Source organism: Physeter macrocephalus, chromosome 17 (genome assembly GCF_002837175.3).
Source record: "Physeter macrocephalus isolate SW-GA chromosome 17, ASM283717v5, whole genome shotgun sequence".
In the NCBI taxonomy this organism is placed as follows: Eukaryota; Metazoa; Chordata; class Mammalia; order Artiodactyla; family Physeteridae; genus Physeter; species Physeter macrocephalus.
Genome location: NC_041230.1, coordinates 53,231,685 through 53,251,088, shown reverse-complemented (window position 1 = coordinate 53,251,088; position 19,404 = coordinate 53,231,685). Strand labels below are relative to the sequence as shown.

Genomic DNA, 19,404 nt, shown 5'->3' with positions numbered 1-19,404 from the left:
AGGTTCATAGGTCTTCACATCCCAGAAAAGCACGTTCATCTCTGAAGTCAGTGGGAGCGCGTCTCCCAGATTTTGCAGGAAAGCCCTGAAATCATGCTTCCGGAAGGACCGTGGCAGTTCCGACTCTGGGGCCCAAGCACAAATTGGGTTCAGTGGGGGAGGAGGGCAGAAAGCACCATTCCCAGCTCCCTGGCAGAAAGCCTGCTCCTTGGGCAGGCCAGGCACTAGCCTGGACCGGAGAGGCCTCTCAAAAAAAGGCTTCGGAGGAGAGACAGGAGTTCCTCCCACGCCCCGCCCCCGTCTACCCTTCTTCTGCTTCACCGGTGGATAAAGAGCAGACGTTCAAGTTAACGATGATTTGCACCATATTCCCAAATACCTGCCTCACTTTTCTAAGTGTGAAGATCGTTAACAAATTGTATATATATTTGAATGAATGAATGAATGATTCATTCATTCACTTGAATGAATGAATGATTCCACCATACGTTTGAGAAGAGTGAGGGTGGGAAGACGCAAGGCCACCTAAAAATGTTGGCGGGGATGATGATGATAAGGACGATACGAATAACTAATGATGCCTGGAACACTACGATGTGCCGGCACTGTTCCAAATGCTTTCCTTGCAGGAAGTCACTCCATCCTCACAGTAACCCTGAGAAACAGAAATACTTATCATTCCCACTCTGCAGACCAGGCAACTGAGGCCAGGAAGTTAACCCACCGCAGGTCTCCCAGGAGGAAGTGTTCCAAACCCAGGAAAATAATCGCATTATAACAGCTACTGCGTGTGGTTCTTGAGAACCCTGGCAGCATCTATGGAAGACGGGAGGATGGATTCACCCATTTCACGGATGGTGAAACTGAGGCCGGGCACAGAACACCGGAAGACAACGGAGGTAGTAAACAGAACAGGGATTGGAACCTACACGGTTTCCTCCAAAGGGGGATTCTCTGAGGCCTGACACCCGCAGGTGAGCACAGAAGCTGAGTAATGTGTGTCTGGAGTAAGCAAAGGGGAGGGGGGCCTTCTGGAGAGGAGAGATGAGTGCCCCACGCCCGGAGCTGGGAGATTTGGGGCATCGTAAGTAGGAGACCCACAGTCCTCACATCCTGCCAAAACCCAGGACACCCTCTCCTCCCCTGCCCTCTTCTTCCACTTTGAAAGGATCCGTCGTGGAGCAGTGTCTTCTGCTTCTCTCAGGGGACGTGAGCCATAAAGGTAATGGTTGGCCAGCCAGCCGATGCTGATTGAAGCCCAGAGAAGAGGGGCAGTTAGGGCCCGGGCACCACCCTGCCCAAGCATATCAGCATTTCGCCTGATACATGCAGTTAATTGAGACCAAAGAATCCTTTCTCTTCTGTTATCCAGGTAAATCCTAATAGCTCACAGCCCTTACTCTGGACTGGAGGTTATCGAAGCACTTTCCCCACGGGTGTTGGGTTCATTAATCCTCACGATGACCCTATTTGACGATCCTATCATTTTTTCAGTTGAGAAATGGGCTCGGAGAGCTTGAGGTAGCATGCCCCAGGTCACAGGAACCCTCAGTTGGCCTGTGTGCGTAGGGCCTGAGTTGGTGCACGTGGATTTGGCTTGGAGAGAAAATCTCCATTGGGGAACCCATCTGGAAAAATAACATGAGGGCAGAGAGAGCGCCCAGAGGGGCTGCTGGAAAGGTAAGGTCCAGGATCAAGGGCCACTGAGCCTCCGTGAGGTCAGAGCGGCCTCTCTGGCCTCCATGACCTCCCAGCCTGGGTGGGCGTTTGGAGTGAGCACAGAGCCCTCCCAGTGCTCCCCAACTCCATTCCCTTAAAGGGACCATCAATGCCAGCAAGTCCATCAAGCTGTCAACCCACCCCCTTCCTCCGTTCCAGCCTTCACACACTCACAGCCCCAGCATAAAGTCCCCACGGACCTGACCCAGGAAAAAACGCAGCGCCAGAGAGGCACCTTCAAGAATCAAACTCTACCCAAGCCGTGTCCGTCTGCTTCTGCTGCAGAACAGAAATGTTGCAAAAGCCAGAGAGGGAAAGGCTTGCATAAGTGGAGGCGGTGGCGTCCTCCCAGGTGCGGCAGCGGCTGCCCAGCCTTCCCAACTCCCTGAAACTTTCCACCCCCTTCCTTACGTGCCTATGTCAAAAAGCAAACATTTCAAATGCCTTGGTGAGCTGAGGCCAGGCAAGAAAGAGGCAGGCAGGCAATGCTTCTCAAAGTCTGGGAAAGCATTTCAAGTATGTGGTGCCAGCAGGCACTCGGGGGGGAGCTCTGACCAGGGGGTCCCGCTGACCCGGAGTCTGCCGCCCACTCCCCAGCCACCCCTGGCCTGGCTGCACCCAAAGGCGTCTCTACTCTCTACTTATCCACTCCCACCACGCCCTGAACGGCAGGAGCACGTGGTCCTGAGGACGCAGGCACACATCCCCCGAGACGCCCGGTACGGGCTCCCAGACCCCAGTGCATTCTGCTTATTCGTCACGGGAGTCTCTTCTCGGTGTCACTCTCTCCGCTCACCTCAGGTTTATGGTTAGCAATAAATTTCCATTGGCCACCCTGGCCCAACACCCCCGTCCAGATTTCTGGACTCGGGCTGGGGCTGAGGATGGAGGAGGTGAGCGCCCGGCCACCGGGGACCTGGGAGCTCTGCTCTGTGCTTTGAGTGAAGCTCACAAGCCTCTCCCAGGCCCAGAGGTGATCCCACCCCGCAGGCAGTCCTGGGTGATGGGCAGGAGATGGACCTGGGAAGTTTTCTGAGCCCAGTGCTGAAGTTCCCAGGACCCTGCGTTTTCTTCTCCCACTAACTTCTGATATGCACTTCTTGCGAGCAGAGAAGGGGAGTGGGGATAAGCGAGGGCCCATCGCAGGAGCCGGGGATGCAGGAAAAACATACGCCCGCTGCCCTGAAACGCCCTTGCACTCACCTGCTCATTTTAGATGAGGAGACCAAGGCCAGGGAGGGAAGGAGTTTGTCCGCACAGCGAGATGCGGTCCTCTAACCCCTAGCCCACTGCTCCAGCAACTCGAGGACGCATGTCGCTACCGATTTTGGCGTCCTCGGGGGCAAGCCACTTGCACCAGAGCAGTGAGGGCCGCCAGACCCAAGATGGCCGTGGGACAAGCCCAACTTTCAGCCTCTCTCCCTGAAAGCAGTGAGCCTGGGTGGCTCTCCGAGTCTTACAAGAAGCAAGGCTACTCCAGTTGCGGCCTCTCCAGGGCTAAGAACTACGTGCAGGGTGCTCAGAGGCCACTGGGTCTCTCTGGCGGCCTTTATCTGTCAAAACTGGACCCTGGTTAGAGACACGGTCCACCCAGCCAAGGCCAGTCGGGGACGCAGGGCTGCCTCTGAGGGAAACGGTCTCTGTTGTGGTGTAAGGGTCACTTCCATTTTATTTGCTGTATCTTTGAGGCCTGCCCGGCTGTATCTTACTGGGTCAGGAAGAAACGTGGTTATCAGACGCAGCTTCACGCAAACTGCGTTCGGTGGACCACAGAGCCGCCTTAGCAAGGAGTCCCGGCAGAAGGGCAATCCGGCCCTTCCAGCCCCGACCTCCTTTCCCCTCTTCCTGAAAGGCCCTGGGCCTCCCGAGGAGAGCGGCGGAGGAAGGGGCGGCGAGCGGATGGAGACGTGGAGCCAGGACGCCCCGCGCGGTGTTTGCGCGACGGGGGCGGACGCGTAGGGTGGCGCGGAGACCAGCAAGGCAGGCGGCGGCGCCTGGGCTCCGCGCTCAGTCCCGGCGTCCGGTCTTTCCCACCCCGCGGAGCAGCCGACGCCCCGGGCCACTGAGCCCCGAAGCCGCTCGGGCTGTCGCAGGACGGGGCTGAGCCCGGCTCCGAGCGCAGGGCCTCCCCCCGCACGCGGCCGGCCTCCAGGCGCTTCCCGCACTCGCGGCCTCCGCGGCCCAGGGCCTGACTCGCCTCCATTCTGCCGCCTCCAGAGGCCTGGATAACTCCTCCAACTGTCCCCAGGTGGCCACGTTCCCAGGGGAATGGAAGGGCCCCTCGCCGGGGCCTCCGGGGCCTTCTTGAGCTACCCGCTCAGGTGAGCGGCCCACGCACAGCGGGGACTTCTTTAAGAGGCTTTCCCAAAGGTAGGAGACCCCAGCGCGGTGTCAAGGGCAGATCAGATCTCCGACCCCGTGGTTCCATTTCTCTCTCCACTGTTTTCCATGTGTCTCTGAGACCTCCTCTGAGTTCTAAACCTTAAGGTGAGGGCAGGCTTTCAGGGAGGACTCTGAAATATCTGGGGAAGCAGAAGGCCAGCTAGAACACTCTCCTCGAGGGGAGCACAGGGACACCCCCGTGCCCGCGTCCGCAGTGAGCGCTCTGCAGCCTCATTCTGCAGCTCAGAGAATGCTCTCAGGGGTCTCTCCCTCCCTCTCTCTGGTCCGTCCCACTCAAGTGAGCACGAAGGCCCCGGTGGGGGGGGGGGCTCACCACTCCTGTGGTCATGAAAAGGAATCAAATGCAATCTTTAAGCCTCAGCCAGGTGCCACCTCGGGGGCCACAGATTGAAAGAATCTGTGTTGCACATATGGGGGAAATTATTATGCTCAAACTTCCCCCAATTCGATTTCAGCATAACATAGAGACAAAATGCCGTGTTAAAAACAACATAACGCCCAGGTTACAGTCAAGGCTACTGCATCCAGCAAGATCACCTTCTGGAAAAACATCATCTCGTGAAGTGTTAAGTTCACAGGAGCTGCACTCTAGGCAAGGTACAGAGTGCCTTCTCACCTGCTGGGCTGGGAAACTAATTCCCAATTTGGAGCTCTGGACCCCAAAGTCACACACAGAGACCAAGAGGGGAGTTGCGTGTTTTGGCCAGTGAAACAGATAGTAAAGCCATCCCCCCCGCCTCCCCCGCGCAGCCACACCTCACAAAGGCTGCATCGCTATTTAAAATTTTAAGGCCGAGGTATCAAAATTGAAAAGAAAAATAATCTATTATTTCAAGTCCTGGAAAAGGTGACAAATTTAAAACTCTGAAAGCATTGTAAATTATTTTTGAAGTGCGACGAGGCTTTAAAATTTTTCACTGCAGTAGGGTAAAGATTTAGAAATCAAATCCAGAAGTAAAGAGGTCAAAGAGTCACCTCTGATCTGGTCACCGCCAGGGATGGTCATTAAACGTACAGAATCGATCCCCTTTGGATCTTCGCCCTCCGGGTTCAAATCCTTTTCTGGAGAACTATTAAAGTGGGGAAGGAAGTCCGTATTTTAGGCAACTGAGGAAAAGCAGGACTCCCCCTGGTTTGTTGTTAGCTAATGGAAAATGTTTATTCTCCTCTCCCTCACCTCCTAAATTGGAGATGGCTGGACATGGGGATGGAATGGCATTGTTTGTTTTGACTATTGGCATGTTTTTCTGCGTTTAACAAAATGCATTACGGCAAATGTCATTACGGCTCACAGCCCTTCAGGCAGCCACGTCCAAGCAGGACTGTTTCTTGATGGCCTCAGTCAGGGTGGCATTCTGAATTAATCGAAAGCCTTTTGTGACACTAGCAGGACAGCAGGGGAGTTCCCCCCAGCCTTCTGTGATCATCTGTAGATGTCTACACATTTACCCACCTGTGTAACAAAAATAATCAAAACAGGTGGGTTTGTGAACACACGTGGTTTTTTAAAATTCGAGAATACAAACACACTGTCCGGACTTTGGGCAGAAAAACAACATGGGTTTATTTTAAGGCAAGTACAACAATTAAGACCACATAAGACAAACACAGGTCAAGTTAAATTTTTAGTGTTTTTTTTTTCTTTTAGGAATGCTGGGTGAGGAATCTACTATACAACACCATCACACTTTGTAAATAAAAAGTATCAGATACTTGACTTCTTTATCCGCCAACAACAACAAAAAATAAATTATTTTCTTGTTTTGTAAAAGACCTACAACTGGGAAAAGCATTATATCTCATAATTGTACAGGGGGGAAACCCCGCATAGGTTTCTTGAATTTTCACTTTGGCAGTTAGAAATGGTCGGGCAAGATGAGAAATTATCCAGTGAACTCAACTTTAAATATTATATTAACGGCTCTGAAAAACAACAAAAAAAAAATAGCCTGATTACAAATCCACACATTTGTACAGCACGGTTAGAGAAATTTAAAAGTACACACAGCACATACATAATCTGTAGAGACCCCCATAGACCGATGGGGGTCTCTACAGAGAGTCATTACTGGGTCGCTGTGCGATTTGGTCCGTAAGTTATAATTTTTGAAACCCCGAGTGGAGCAGTGAGCACAGCCATCCTGGAAGGGGTGTGGGGGGTTTTAAAATCATTATTCATTTCGTTGGGCCGCGTCCCTGTACTGGGGCCTCTTGGGATCTCAGAAACGGGGCGGCGAATTAAAGTTACCTGCAGCTTCGCAGAGGGCGGAGGCTGGCGCGCGCGCGCTCTCCCTGCTCCCGGGTCTGCGGGAAAAGCGGTGGGCAAGTTTGGGTTCTTTTTGCGTCTCTGCAGCCCGAACTCTTTGAGAGGGTGGCGTGTGGGAGGCGAAGCCGGAGCGGGCCAGGGCAGAGGAGCGCCGGGCAGGTCAGTATTTCGTGCAGTCGTAGGAATATGGAGCTGCGTGGCGGTAGAGAGAAGGCGTAGATCTGTAGGGCAGCTGACAGCTCGCGTTGCTGCTCACCTGGGGTTCCCCGAGGGTCGAGTTCTCAATCCCCAGCCGGTGCGAGGTGAACATCTCCCTGACGTTAGGGAAGGTCTGCTGCTGGGCTGCGAACGTGTGGCCGGAGAGGTGGTTCAGGTCCCCGCTGTGGTTCAGATACCAGGACGCCGCCTGGGCCGCGGCGGCCGCGGGCTGCGGCGCCGGCTGGGGCTGGGGAGCCGGCGGGGGCGGCGGCGCCTGCGGGTGGTGGTGGCCGTGATGCTGGTGGTGGTGGCCGGCGGCGGCGAGCGCGCCCTCCTGGCCGGCGGCGAGGTTGAGGGCGCTCAGGGGCGAGGTGGGGCCGCTCGGGTGGTCCGAGAGGGCCTCGTCCAGCGCGGGGGGCACGCACATGTGCGCCGGCCGCTCGGCCCCGGTGTACAGGCTCATGGCGCGCATGCTGCACTGGTAGCCCCCGGCGCCCGCAGCCTCCAGGCCCTGCGCGCACGGCTGGCCGTAGGCGGCGGGCGGCGCGGCGGCGTAGGGCAGAGCCAGCGGCGGCACCACCAGGCCCGCGCGCCCGGCCGCGGGGCTCAGCTCGCCGCCCGGCGGCGGCGTTCGCAGCGTCATGATGTTCTCCACGCTGAAGCCGGGCAGCCCGTTGGGCGCGCCTGCGTGGGGCTCCGGCAGCGAGCCGTCGGGGGAGCCGGCGGGCGTAGAGGCCGCGCTGCGCGGGCTGCCCTGCAGCGCGCTCTCGGGGCTCAGCGTCTCCACCTTGGTGATGACCGGCAGCGCCGGCGACGCCGCCTCGCTCTTGATCACCACCTTCTTCTCGGCCTCCGTGGGGGCGGCCGCTAGCGGGGGGGCGGCCGCGGCGCCCTTGGACGCCGCCGGGGGCGGCTCCTTGAGGTGGGCCCGCTCCTCCTTCTCCTTGGGCACGTCCTTCTTCTTGAAGCGCCGCCGGCGCCGCAGGAAGCTGCCGTTCTCGAACATGTTGTAGGAGTCCGGGTCCAGCGTCCAGTAGCTGCCCTTGCCTGGCTTCTTGTCGTCGCGCGGCACCTTGACGAAGCACTCGTTGAGCGAGAGGTTGTGGCGGATGCTGTTCTGCCAGCCCTGCTTGTTCTCCCGGTAGAAGGGGAAGCGATCCATGATGAACTGGTAGATGCCGTTCAGGGTGATCTTCTTCTCGGGCGCGTTCTGGATGGCCATGGTGATGAGCGCGATGTAGCTGTAGGGCGGCTTCACGAGGTCCTTGGGCGCCGCGGGCTGGTGGTGGTGGTAGGGCGCGTAGGAGCGGCCCATGCCCGCGCCGTACTGCTCCGGGTGCCCCGAGTAGACACCCATGGGGCTGGCCATGCCTCCGTAGCTGCCCGCCGCCCGGTAGTAATTCTGCTCGCTCAAGTAGGGCACCACTCCCAGGGCGTTGGGGTCGGACACAGAGTAGCGCGCCTGCATGCTGCGTCCGAGACGGCTAGCCACCGCCTGCGCGCACGGACCGCGAGGAAGGCCCTACGAGAGCGAGCGCGAGCGAGAGAGCGAGAGAGGGAGGAAGGGAGCCGGCGAGGGGAGCCCCGGGCGCCTAGAAGCCTCAGGGGTGAGCTGGAGGAGGCGCCGGGAAGGGGCGCCCGCCTTTGGGCCGGGAAGGGGCGCTCGTTTTCAGCGGACCGGGCGGAGCAGCATCCTGGAGGGCGCGCCCGGGCGAACGCAGCGCCGGCCCCCGCTCGCTCGCTCGCTCGCTCGCTCGCTCGCTCGCTCTCGGGACTCGGCGGGTGGCAGCCCGGGCGGGCGGCCGGGGACGGAGCGGAGACGCCGCGCGCGCGGTGGACCAAGGCTGGCCCCTCGGTCCGCGTCAGGAAGGGGAAGGCGGCTCTCCAAGCGCCCCCAGCAAATCGGCAGCCCTGAGGGTCGGAGAGCCGGGGTCCAGAGTGCTACCCTGCCGAGCCCGGAAAAAGAGGCGAAGTCCCTTTTAGGGAATGGGAAAAGTTTCAAAAGTCTTCTTGCTGAAAGCGAGTTTTTACTTTCCTCCGGCCACGCCCCCTCCGGGAACTTTGGACCAATAACCCGGCCGCTGTGGGGACTTGGCACCAATCAGGACGAGGAGCGCCGGAATCCGTCGGCTCTAAGACCCAGCCGCGCAAAACCAGACTCCTGCCGCTCAGTCTTAACTTGAGAAGATGTTTTTAAAAGTTATATCTTATTAAAATTTATTTTATTATCACATTTTGGTTAATGGGCCCACGTGCCCAGAGCAAAAGAAAACAACAACAACAACAACAAAAAAACCCGACGCTCCTTCGGAGATAAAAGTCAGTTTGAGGTATAAAATCGAATTGATTAATGTAGTCCAGTATCTCCCCAAAGACCTTGTAAGTAGCAAAGAACCTGGGACTATTTTTCTTATTAATGAGTGATGAGGCGAATAATTAGATTTCCTAATTATCGGGGTCCAGGTGTAATGGCTTCCCAGTAAACGTGCTGGACTGGAATGGAGGAGCCTCCGCTGTATGTTGTCATTATTTAAGCAAATAATTAATAATCAACGGGAAGTTTCCAGGTTCAGGGCAGTCAAGAATAACCTATAAAGGTTTTAGAGGCAAATTCTAGAAACCGAGTGCCCCTCACCCCAACCTGAGGAGGCAGGCCGAGGCGTCTATAGGGGAAAGGCGAAGTGGGGAAAGTAGCGACGTCTTGACAATATAATCCTCTAAATTCGCCGTGGATTCAGTAAATCATCCACGACATCGGGAGCCGTTTTGTGGGGTTTGGGGAAGAGAGTGAAATAATTTGAAATAATTCTGTTCATTTCCCCTCCCGTGTAGACGCTTGCAGCCCACCAACTCCAGCTTCGCAGCGTGTGTCCCTTTTCCCAGAGATAAATTCCCTTTGACAGGCTGCCTCCCGCGCTCCCCGAAGATGGGAACAATGCACCCGCCACCCGGGCCCGGGAAAGCCGGGTTCCTCCGCGCGCGAGGAGAAACCCGAGCCGCGCCCCGCGCCCTGCGCTCTGAGCCCTGCACTCCGCGCTCTGCGCTCCGCTGGGGCTTCGCGCTGGACGCGCGTCCGTAGAGCGGGCTCCGACAGCCGCCCCGCCAGCCGGAACCCACAACCCTGGGCGCAGCCCTTGCCTCCAGTTCCTGGAGAAGCCCCTTGGGATTCTCCAAGTTAACCTTCTGTATTTCAGTCTTTTCTGTTTGGCTGCTGTTTGATAAGGTGATTTGGGCACTGGGGCTCCGCGAGAGGCTGGGGTCAGCGATTGCAAATGGTTAAAGACACCTCCGGAGATGGTATTACTTGGGATATCGACCTGGAGCGACTCGGAGATCCTCGCCCTTCAAAGCTTTCTCCTTCTCTCTAGGAGTCCCAGAAAGTTTGTTTATTTGTGGACTGAGTATTTATTTCTTCAACACCTCGAATAATCAGGTCCCCCTCCGCTCGCTTCCCTGAAGGGGCAGGACATCTATAAGACGGGCTAAATGCTGGTCAGAATTCTTCTGGAAGTTGTCGGTCCGGTTGGGTAGGGAAGAAGACTTCGGATAAAACTTCTGTATTTCAGGATTCCTTTTCCCCTCCTCACTCTCCCATCAGTTGTTTATTAGATTCCCAGGAAAAGGGTTTGAGAGAATCTACGGTCAGTCTTAGCTTTGGGGGAGGTGAGTAGAACGCATTGGGGACACTTCATTCATTTTCACTAACAGAACAAAAGAAAAACATTCATATGCATTATCTTTGAATGGTATTATCTCCTGATAAATTCAAAATCAAAGGGAAAGTACAAAATAGTTTCCTATTACCTCGAATATTCTGCTTCTGAAACATTCGCTATATTTTTTTATGGGTGCTCTGGGTTCTTTCTCTAACTTGATTTTTTGGGGGGCAACGAAGTAAAATAAACTCTCCAGTCCTCAGCTCACAGGTGAATGGTTTGAGCGTTCTCCGCAACCCTCCAACTCCCACTACAACTTTATTATTTTTTCCTACCTCTAGTATTTTCACATCCATTAAAAAAAAAAAAGAAAAAGAAAAAAAAACCTCTAGCAAAAAGTGTCCTTCTCCTGGAGTACGTGACAGGCAGCCCGAGTTCTCACAATTTTACTGGAAATGCAAACTATTGATCAAGAAACACTCCTCAGTCTGTAGACTTCCTGGAGGAATATTATTTACTCTGCTTTTACGAGGTGCTTTAAGAAAAAAAAAAAAAAAGCCTTATCACAGCACAGGGCAAAAACCAAAATAGCTAAGGACCACGGAAAATAAATCCCCAAATGGCAGTTTCTGCCTGAGTTTATATTTACAAGGGTGTCCAGGTTTAAACCAATGACATCTGAAAAGAACTAGACTGAATGGTCTAAATTATCCGCCCCCCCCCCAAAAAAAAGTGGGATGGGAGGGAAAAAATCCTTATAATCAAGACAGAAAAGGTGAGAGAGACATTTTCCTTTGCCCCTGGAATTAGGTTTCTTCTCCGCTCGGTAGGACTCCGGGAGAGATGTTTGTTCAGGTTATTAAAACAACACCTTCCACACACCTGGACTTTGCAAAAACCATGTTTCCGATCTTTTCTTTTTCCTGCCAAGGTATTTTGGATTGGGGGCTGCTGATTTCTTCCTTTCTTGACCTTGCTGTCAGTGAGCCGAAAGCCAAATCGGGCCCCAGAGAGCCCTGTGCATTAGTAGAATAATAAGCGACCATAAAGGCAGAAGATATTCAAGTCACTCCCCCACCCCCGGCCCCGCGCCCCACCGCACCGAGTCCTTGCCTGGGCGCCGCGGGCTCCTGCACCTGGAGGCGGCTCGGGCGGACCTGTGGTGTTGGCGCCACCTTGAGGCCCATCGGGGAACTACTCCTGAAATAGTGGGGCGGGGTGGGGGGGAAAACTCAAGCATTCTGGTTACAATGGAGGTGCTGACACCTTATGGATGCACCTTAGCATTGCATGGCAGGAATAAAGTTCAAAATCTCTGAGAGAGAAGGTAAATAAACTGCGCAGCGCGTCGATCAAGAAAAAACAAAACATTTTCCATAGCTTTGCGATGTGTCAAGAACATGATGTGTTGGAAAACAGAAATGTCTTTGAAACTGCTTGGGGAGCAAGAAATCCCCTGTAGGGAGACTCGCTGAGGTTTTAAGCAAATAAAACCTGCGCCTCTTAGGTGTCTACAAGTCTGGGTCTATTTTTGCCAGAGTTGTTAACAAATTGCTCTCCTCCGTGTCTTTCCAGGACAGCTGTCTCTCTGCCCGATGTGTGGCGTGAGTTTCAGGGAACTCATCAAAAATGTTTGGGCCGCATGTGTGTGCCTGACGTTGGCTTTAACAGCCCTTAACTTTAACCAAAGTTAAGGGAGACTTTAAACACCTCTGCAGCCGCTTCTGCTTTTGAGGAACAACAGATTAGACAAGTGAAAGGATTTTTGTGTCTCTCCTCACTATTTTCAATACATTTCTCTCCTGGGCTCATGAGGTTTTAGGGAAAGGGACCAGGAATGAGAGCAGTCTCAGGCTTCCAAAAGCTACTTGGGATCTGATGAACCCTTGAGTTCATCGGAGCCAATGCTGCTTCTTAGAAACCCGTTTGCAGTCCAGCTCCTAGAAATTATTTCCAGGACAAAAAGTGTGTCCCTGACGAAAACTGTCCAAACCACCGTTCACAAATGGTAGCACCATAAACAACAAAATAACAGGGGTAAGGACTATTCTTGGTTAAAAGATTAAAGAAACTGAACAACTGAATGCAATACTTAATCCTAGATGGAGGAAATTTTTTAAAAACACGAATAGAGGAGATTACCTGGGGAAGTTTGCATCTCACGTGTGTCTTAGGTAATAATCTTTTATCAAGGTTAAAATTTTTGAGTGTGATAATTATATGTGGTCAAGTGAGAACATGTCTTGTTTTTAAAAGATGCATGTCAAAATATTTAGAGCTGATATTCATCATCTCTGCAACTTTTAAAAGATTCAACCAAGGGGGAGGGTGTGGACAGAGAGGAGAAGGAAAGAGAAAGTTATCTAAAATGTACTACAATGAGGACAATTGCTGAACCTATGGTATGTGAGCATTCATTGTTTATTGGTCTTGCAATTTCTCTCTAAGTTTGAAATTTTTCAAAATTAAAAAAAAAATTGGGAGAAAACCACCTTTGTTCCTCTGGAAATTTAAAAAGGGATGTGACACAGAGCAAACATCTTTCCGTGGAAGGAAATTAGGGTTTCCATGTTGCAGACACTAATGTGGGGGCCTAATTTGGCCCCCAATGTCCCCTCTCCTTGTGTTCTGGAAGTTTCTGGAAAACAATCTTGAACAACCATGGAGTTTATCACATTAACTTGTGGTTGTTTTAAAAAAACAACAACCAAAAGCTGATTGTCTAAGGAGCTTATCTATCTTAATAATTCAAGCATCACCACAATTAATACCATCAAAATCGCAAGAAATCCAATAGAGTACTGTAGATGTTTCCGAAACAGAATATTAAAGATATACATATGTTTCTTCTTAAAGAGAGTCAATTGCATACCTCTTTCTGCTGCCCGTTTCATGCCAGTTCTATACAGTTGCCCTTATGCATGGTGCTATGCAACTGGTTGGCTTACGCAGCGTATCAGTCAGTTGAGGCTGGTGTTTGCTGCAGTTACAAACAACCCGAGTCTCATTGACTTCGTCTTGAGCCAACCCCAGCTGGGTGTCACTCAGGGGCCTGGGTTTTCACAGGCTGCCTCTCCTGTCACCTTGGCAGGGGCAGGAGAGGCAGATTCTGCCCTGGGAATTAAGTGTCCAAGTGACACATGTCACTTCCATTCACAACTCATTGGCCTGAACAGATCATGTGGCCCCAACACACCCCCGGGACAGGAAGTTCAGTCTTCCCTGTGCCCAGGCAGATGGGTGAGCTGACTTTTGTTCAGCAGTCTCGTGTCTGCCACACATGTCCTACCTCTTCAGGCAGCTGGTGACTCTGTCTTGTTTCTCTCTGCAGCCCCAGTGCCTTGCAGGGTACCTTGGGGCATAACAGTGCACAAGAAGTGTTTATTGAACGAACGTATGACTTTTCCAAGACTTTCCTCCCTAATAAATAAGGGAAAATATAACGCATGCATACTGTGTGCCAAGATGTTCTGCCTGTGACATCTCATTTAATCCTCTTTTGGGGTAGGTACTGTTAATGTCACCATTTTACAGGCGAGGAAACTTAGGTTTAGAGATCTCAAGTAACCACGGATTTTCAGCTACAAGTGAGAGAATCGGGATCTCTTAGCCCATTAATTTGCTGCCTCTTTGAGATTAGGGTTAGCGTCTTGGAAATTAGAGTCTACTTCAAAAGTTAAAATACAAACTTCGATATAAGTAGTGTATATGGAAACATACATTTACGTAATTTCATAACTATATATACACAGTCAATAGCGTATGCACGAAGGCATGACTTCTGAACACACAACTCAATGTCTATGAAATTTTGGTTTCTTATACCACCAACTTGCAAGCCTGTAATTAACCCAGTAGGGTAAAAAGATTCATTATCAGAGCCTGCAAGAAGCGACTGCTCTCTGGGCTTTGATTGTTGACAGGGCAGGGAGAGAAAGAGTTGAGGAGGCTATATGTTTTTCACCGAATTTGCAGACTGTGGGATGGGTGTTCTGAGCCACAGGGAATACACCAGACTTGGAATCACCATCCTGCCTCAAAGTGACCACCGGGTCTCTCACGATGACGATAAGCAAGGGAGGCCCTAGGGGGCCTGTAAAGGACCGAATGAAGCAGAGCGGCTCCCCAGGGGCAAGGGAGTCTTCTAGCTTCTCGGGAGCCAGCCTTTGTTATTAGAATTATTTATTTATTTGTTTAGCACTTTAGGAGGGCTGTGTGTGTGTGTGTGTGCAGATGATGCAGGGGGAAGTCAGGGAACAGAAAATAAACTGTGGCATTTAACGTTTGTAGGGTCTCACAGGAGAGGGATCGCGGCATGGAGGAGCAATCCAGGCCGGCTTCCCGGAGTAGGGGGCCTCTGGGGAATAGAAGAGGAGGTAGCTGTGTTTGAATTGGCAGTGGGCTCCGACAGGCCAGGGGTTGTTCACTCGGTAGCTCCCCAGCGCCCGGCAAACGCTCGTCGGAGAACGGGCTCTATGCTTGGGCTGCTCAGAGAACAAACCCTCAGGCCCCACGCCCACCTCCCTTCGCAAGGCCCGCGGAGCCGCACGCGCATGCGCGCCGCGGAACGTGCCCACCAGGCCTCCGCGGCTACGCCACCGCCCCCACCCCCACCCCAGGCCAGTGCGCAGGCGCCTGGAGGGCGCGCGCAGGTGTCGTCACTTCGTGCCGGGCTCCGCTGGGGGAGGTGTCGCGCACTGACGGCGGTGTCGCGCACTGACGGCGTCGCCATGGAGCCGAGGGCGGGTGAGGGGCCGCCGGAGGGACCACCTGAGAGGCGGGGCGGGGAGGCGGAGGGGCCACTGAGAGACGGGCGTGGACGCTCAGGGGCCGCTGAGAGACGGGCCGGGGAGGCGGAGGAGCCGCTGAGAGACGGGCCGGGGAGGCGGTGGGGCCGCTGAGAGATGGACGGGGAGGCGGAGGGGCCGCTGAGAGACGGGCGGGGAGGCGGAGGGGTCCCCGGGGATTGGGCAGACGGGACGTGGAGGGGCGGGCGGGGTCTCAGAGGGGTCGGAGCCGGCTGCGGGGTGGAACCTGCGGCGGCTTGGGACCCGGATACCCGACACTTGTCAGTGGAGCAGGGGGGAAGAGGAATGGAGGCCATCTTCTGGGTACGTGGTACTGTCCGTGCGCCCCCGTGAGATGTGTCTCCCGTAGCACGCACGTCCTCTTTACAGCAGGAGAAACGGAGGCTCACAGCTGCTGGCTGGGGCACGACTGGAAGCCAATTTAACCTAAACGCTGGGGTGCTGCATCACAGACCTCTTAACGGGTGGTTTCCGAGACCTAGGCTGTCCCAGGCGCTTCCCCAGGCCTTGGGGAGGCTCGCCCCAGAGCCCCTGAGCTTTGGTTATTGATTGCAGAATTGCTTGGCAAAGGTGTTACTAAGGCTGTTGGTGCCCCAGGGTCTGTTAAAGCCTAGTTCGACAACCGTGAATAAATCCACTCCTCCCTTACTGTCTGGGTAGCATGGAAACAGCGCAGTAAACAGGTGCCGATAGTAAAGTGGGATGGTGACAGAGACCTTTGGAGATGCCAGGCATGACCTCAGGGCTAGAGGTAGAAGGAATGAGACCCAGGCTGACCTGTTGGGCAGTTATGGAACAGGGTTCATGCATTTCTCACATTAATATGTGTCGCTTTTTATTATTCTAATTATTTCCCATGTTTTGGTAACTTTCCGAGGGCAAGAACCTGCCTTTATCCTCTCCCTCCCCTTGCAATTAGCCCATTGCTTTCTAAGTGGGAGTCACTCGGATGTTTGTGATTTATTGACTCAGAAGCAAGGGCCCCAATGCCTGCACCTCTTGTGTGCCACACAGCACCGTGCAGTGTTGGCGATATTATTGGACTTCTGGGTTGTTAGTGAAAGTGATAAATGTAGTAGCCTTTTAATAGTTGTGTCGATGTAATGGTTTCTGTTTGAAAAAACAAGCAGTGAGTGTGCTCTGGGTTCCTCAAGGGGGGAGGGTCCTAAAGGAGGGACGTCTGTCTGCGACGGAGCTCTCAGAATGCTTTCTGGGGGAGGTGGCGTCTCAGCTAGGCCTGAAGGGAGAGGAGAGGGAGAACCGGGGAGGGGAGGGGAGGGGAGGAGGTACAAAGGCCTGAAAAAGACAGGGGGACAGGTGTGGGGGGCTAGGGGCCGGCACGGTCGGGCCACTTTTTGAATTCGATGTGAGGGTGACGAGATGAGGCTGAAGTGGCCGGCAGAGCTTTGCAACTCATTCCACACCCTGTGCCAGGGATCCTCGGGGCACTGGAACAGCATGGAGGGAAGACTTCCTGGAGGTGATGCCAAAGCTGGGCCTTGAAGAGTGAGGGTTTGCCTGAGGGACAGGGAGTAGAACAGACTTTCCAGCAGAGACCAGCAAATGCAGAGCTCCCAGCAGGAAAGAACAAGCCAAGTGCTGGAAACTGCCTGCATGGCCCTACCCAGGCCAACAGGAGTGTAGTCTTGGCCTGTATCTTTGGAGATGCGTGTTCCCTAAGTACACTCAAATCTGCATTCTTTTTTTTTTTTAAACATCTTTATTGGAGTATAACTGTTTTACAATGGTGTGTTAGTTTCTGCTTTACAACAAAGTGAATCAGCTATACCTATACATATGTTCCCATATATCTTCCCTCTTGTGTCTCCCTCCCTCCCACCCTCCCTATCCCACCCCTCTAGGTGGTCACAAAGCACAGAGCTGATCTCCCTGTGCTACATTCTTGATTTCTGCAGTGGTTCAGAAGCACAGCTAGGGTCAAGAGGCACCAGCAGTGTTTGCAGGAAGTCCAGGAAGCTCTGGGGTCTGGCTGTGAAGGGCCTGGTATGGGTGCTCTTCCAAGGGAATCTATGTCTAGCCTGTGGGCATAAGCAGTGGAAACCTTTGGCTCTGGCTGGCCCTTAACACCTTAACACTACACGTAGAGGTTTAACAAATCGCTCTAAAATGGGCAAGGGCTGTAAAGGCATACATCAGTTACAAGGTTGGAAACCACCTGTTGCCCATCAGTCTTGAGTAAAATTTGACCTGCCCCCATCGTGGAAAACTGTGCAACTGCAGAAAAGGATGAGGGTGCTGTTGTCTACCATATGGACCAATCTGCAAGATAGTAAGTAAATAGCAGAGTCCAAAGCAGTATATGTAGCTGCATGTTTAGCACGCCTCTTAGGGAAAGATGAGGGCAAGAATTGAGTGTCTCCAGTGAGACGTCTGAGACGCTTGGGGAAGAATTCGGTAGAACAAATAGGCGCACTTATTGCCTTGGGGGAAAAGGGACCTGGTACTGGCAGACCGTGGGGAGAGAGGCTCTTCAGTATAGATGCCTTCGTATGCTTTAAAACTCCATTTACAAAAGAATGAAGCTTTTAAAATGTAATTTAGTCACAAGATTCAAAGCCACACAATTCATAAACGTTTATGGTGAGAAGCCAGCTGCCAGCCACACGCCGCCACCCAGGTGGGTGGCTCCCAGCTCTCTCTGGCTGTGGGGCTGCTCCCTTGTGCCACTTTTGAGCAGCCTCCACTCACATAGGGGAGACTGAGGACTTGAGAGGTTAAACCTGCCCCTCTTTCCTGCCTGGGTGATGAGAGGTGCCCCATCACACCAAAGTGATTTGAAACAGACTTCTGTAGGAGTGCAGGGATATCCTTTTGGACTAAGAAAAACAAAAATTCAGTGACTATTTTAAAATTGTTTATGTGAATGTGCTGGTTTTATTTTTTCTTGCTTAACTGGAAACTGCTTTTCATAGTTCTCCACTCCAGGAAGGGCACACGGTTGATGCGGGTTTTCTTAGGACTTTCCCAGTCACGTCATTAAGGAACATTTGTTGCCTAAAAATCCATTACCAAAGTGAGGTCCAGAATAAAGATTCCCGCAATAAAGGGGATTGTAGTTCATAATCCAAAATAGTAGCTGGGTTACAGATCGCTTAGGTCTAAGAGAAGCGAACAGGACTTACAGCAGGAGTGAAGTAATCATAGCTGTCTCAAGACCCCTAGACTGAGAGTGAGATCACAGAGCCTTAACTGAGCAGAACTCGTATCTCCACTGAGGAGTTAGGAATGCCTGGGTCCACGGCTTGGGTTGCCTTTGTTCTCCCGCCGCTACAGGTTCTTAGAACTAGCTTAAGTAAACACTTGGGTTACGTTGGATTTACACTGTGTTTGGACTCTAGCAGTTTATTGAGGTGTAAAAACTTATCACTGACCCTAGTTTTTCGATGTAGGGATCAGAAGCCCTAGGTTCTGCCTGGCAGGGCAGAGCTGGGGGTGCAGCGGGGGCGGGCGGGCGCTGGGCCCTGGGACTGCTGCGCTGTGGGCTTCCTGTCTGTGAGTTTATCAGTCACCCCCTTTGTTGCCATAGGTGTTTCCAAACAGGACATTCGTGGGCAGATTTGGGACTACATGGAGGCACAAAATTTAGCTGATTTCCCCCGGCCTGTTCATCACAGGATTCCCAACTTCAAGGTACTGAAGCATTCCTGGAGCGTTCACAATGAAAGCAGGGTACCCCTAAATGAGTGACAGTAGTGACACAGTTACCATGCTGCTTCACGGTGGATTTGAACTCGGTGAACAGTGAGTGGTGTGAAATCTGAACCAGCTGGCCGGGGTGTTTTTATGCTTTGAGATGTCCTTCATCATGTTACTTAACCTTCACTCTCGAGCGCCTCTTGCCTTTCTGTGCAGGGTTGGTGGGTGGGTTGCATCTTGCCCTGAGGAGGTGCTAAGGCTACTGTTCCCCGTTTGGTACAGAGTGAAATATTTCTCCTGGCTGGAAGCGTTCGATTGTTGTGGTGCCTTTTCACACAGTTGGCTCCTAAGGAGTGAGGTGCTCTGAGAGGGAGCCCCAGCCAGCGAGGCTGGCTTCTCAGCCCTTTCTACCTGGCTGCTTCCTTAGACATTTCTCGGGTGGCCCCAGACCTGGTCTCAGAATCGGCCCCCGCGCCTGTCTGGGGGAGATGCTGGAGCATCAGGCTGAGGGCGGCCCAGGGTGGTGGCCTCTCAGTAACGTGTACTTGCACTTAAAAACAGGGTGCTTCTCGGGCCGCTGAGCATTTCCCACGTTTGCAGGCGTTCAAAATGGCCAGAACCGTTAAAGTCAACCCTGACGCACCCCAGAAAAACGCCCGCTTCTTCGTCCTCAACGTAAGTGCACCTCTGTCTGTCT

General features: G+C 53.1%; 2 protein-coding genes across 10 annotated transcripts in view; one reads left to right on the top strand and one right to left on the bottom strand.

The window, feature by feature from the left end:
- Positions 1-19,404, top strand: part of MTHFSD (methenyltetrahydrofolate synthetase domain containing) — a 145,949-nt gene that overhangs the window by 109,063 nt on the left and 17,482 nt on the right. For 4 of the 9 annotated variants that reach the window (XM_055079047.1, XM_055079050.1, XM_055079049.1 and 1 more), the window contains 2 exons: positions 18,598-18,701; positions 19,269-19,382. In XM_055079047.1, the coding sequence (XP_054935022.1) occupies positions 18,639-18,701; positions 19,269-19,382 (177 nt within the window). In that variant the 5' untranslated portion in view covers positions 18,598-18,638. Of the gene's footprint in view, positions 1-14,912; positions 14,989-16,408; positions 17,341-18,597; positions 18,702-19,268; positions 19,383-19,404 lie in introns of those variants that run through there. The other 5 variants (XM_007109234.4, XM_028477697.2, XM_028477694.2 and 2 more) reach the window with 5 other exon arrangements.
- On the bottom strand, positions 5,599-8,325 carry FOXC2 (forkhead box C2). Its single transcript, XM_024125002.3, has 2 exons — positions 6,371-8,325; positions 5,599-6,045 (listed from the first exon to the last, which is right to left on the bottom strand). The coding sequence occupies exon 1, from the start codon at positions 8,052-8,054 to the stop codon at positions 6,549-6,551; it is 1,506 nt and encodes a 501-aa protein (XP_023980770.1). The 5' UTR covers positions 8,055-8,325; the 3' UTR covers positions 5,599-6,045; positions 6,371-6,548.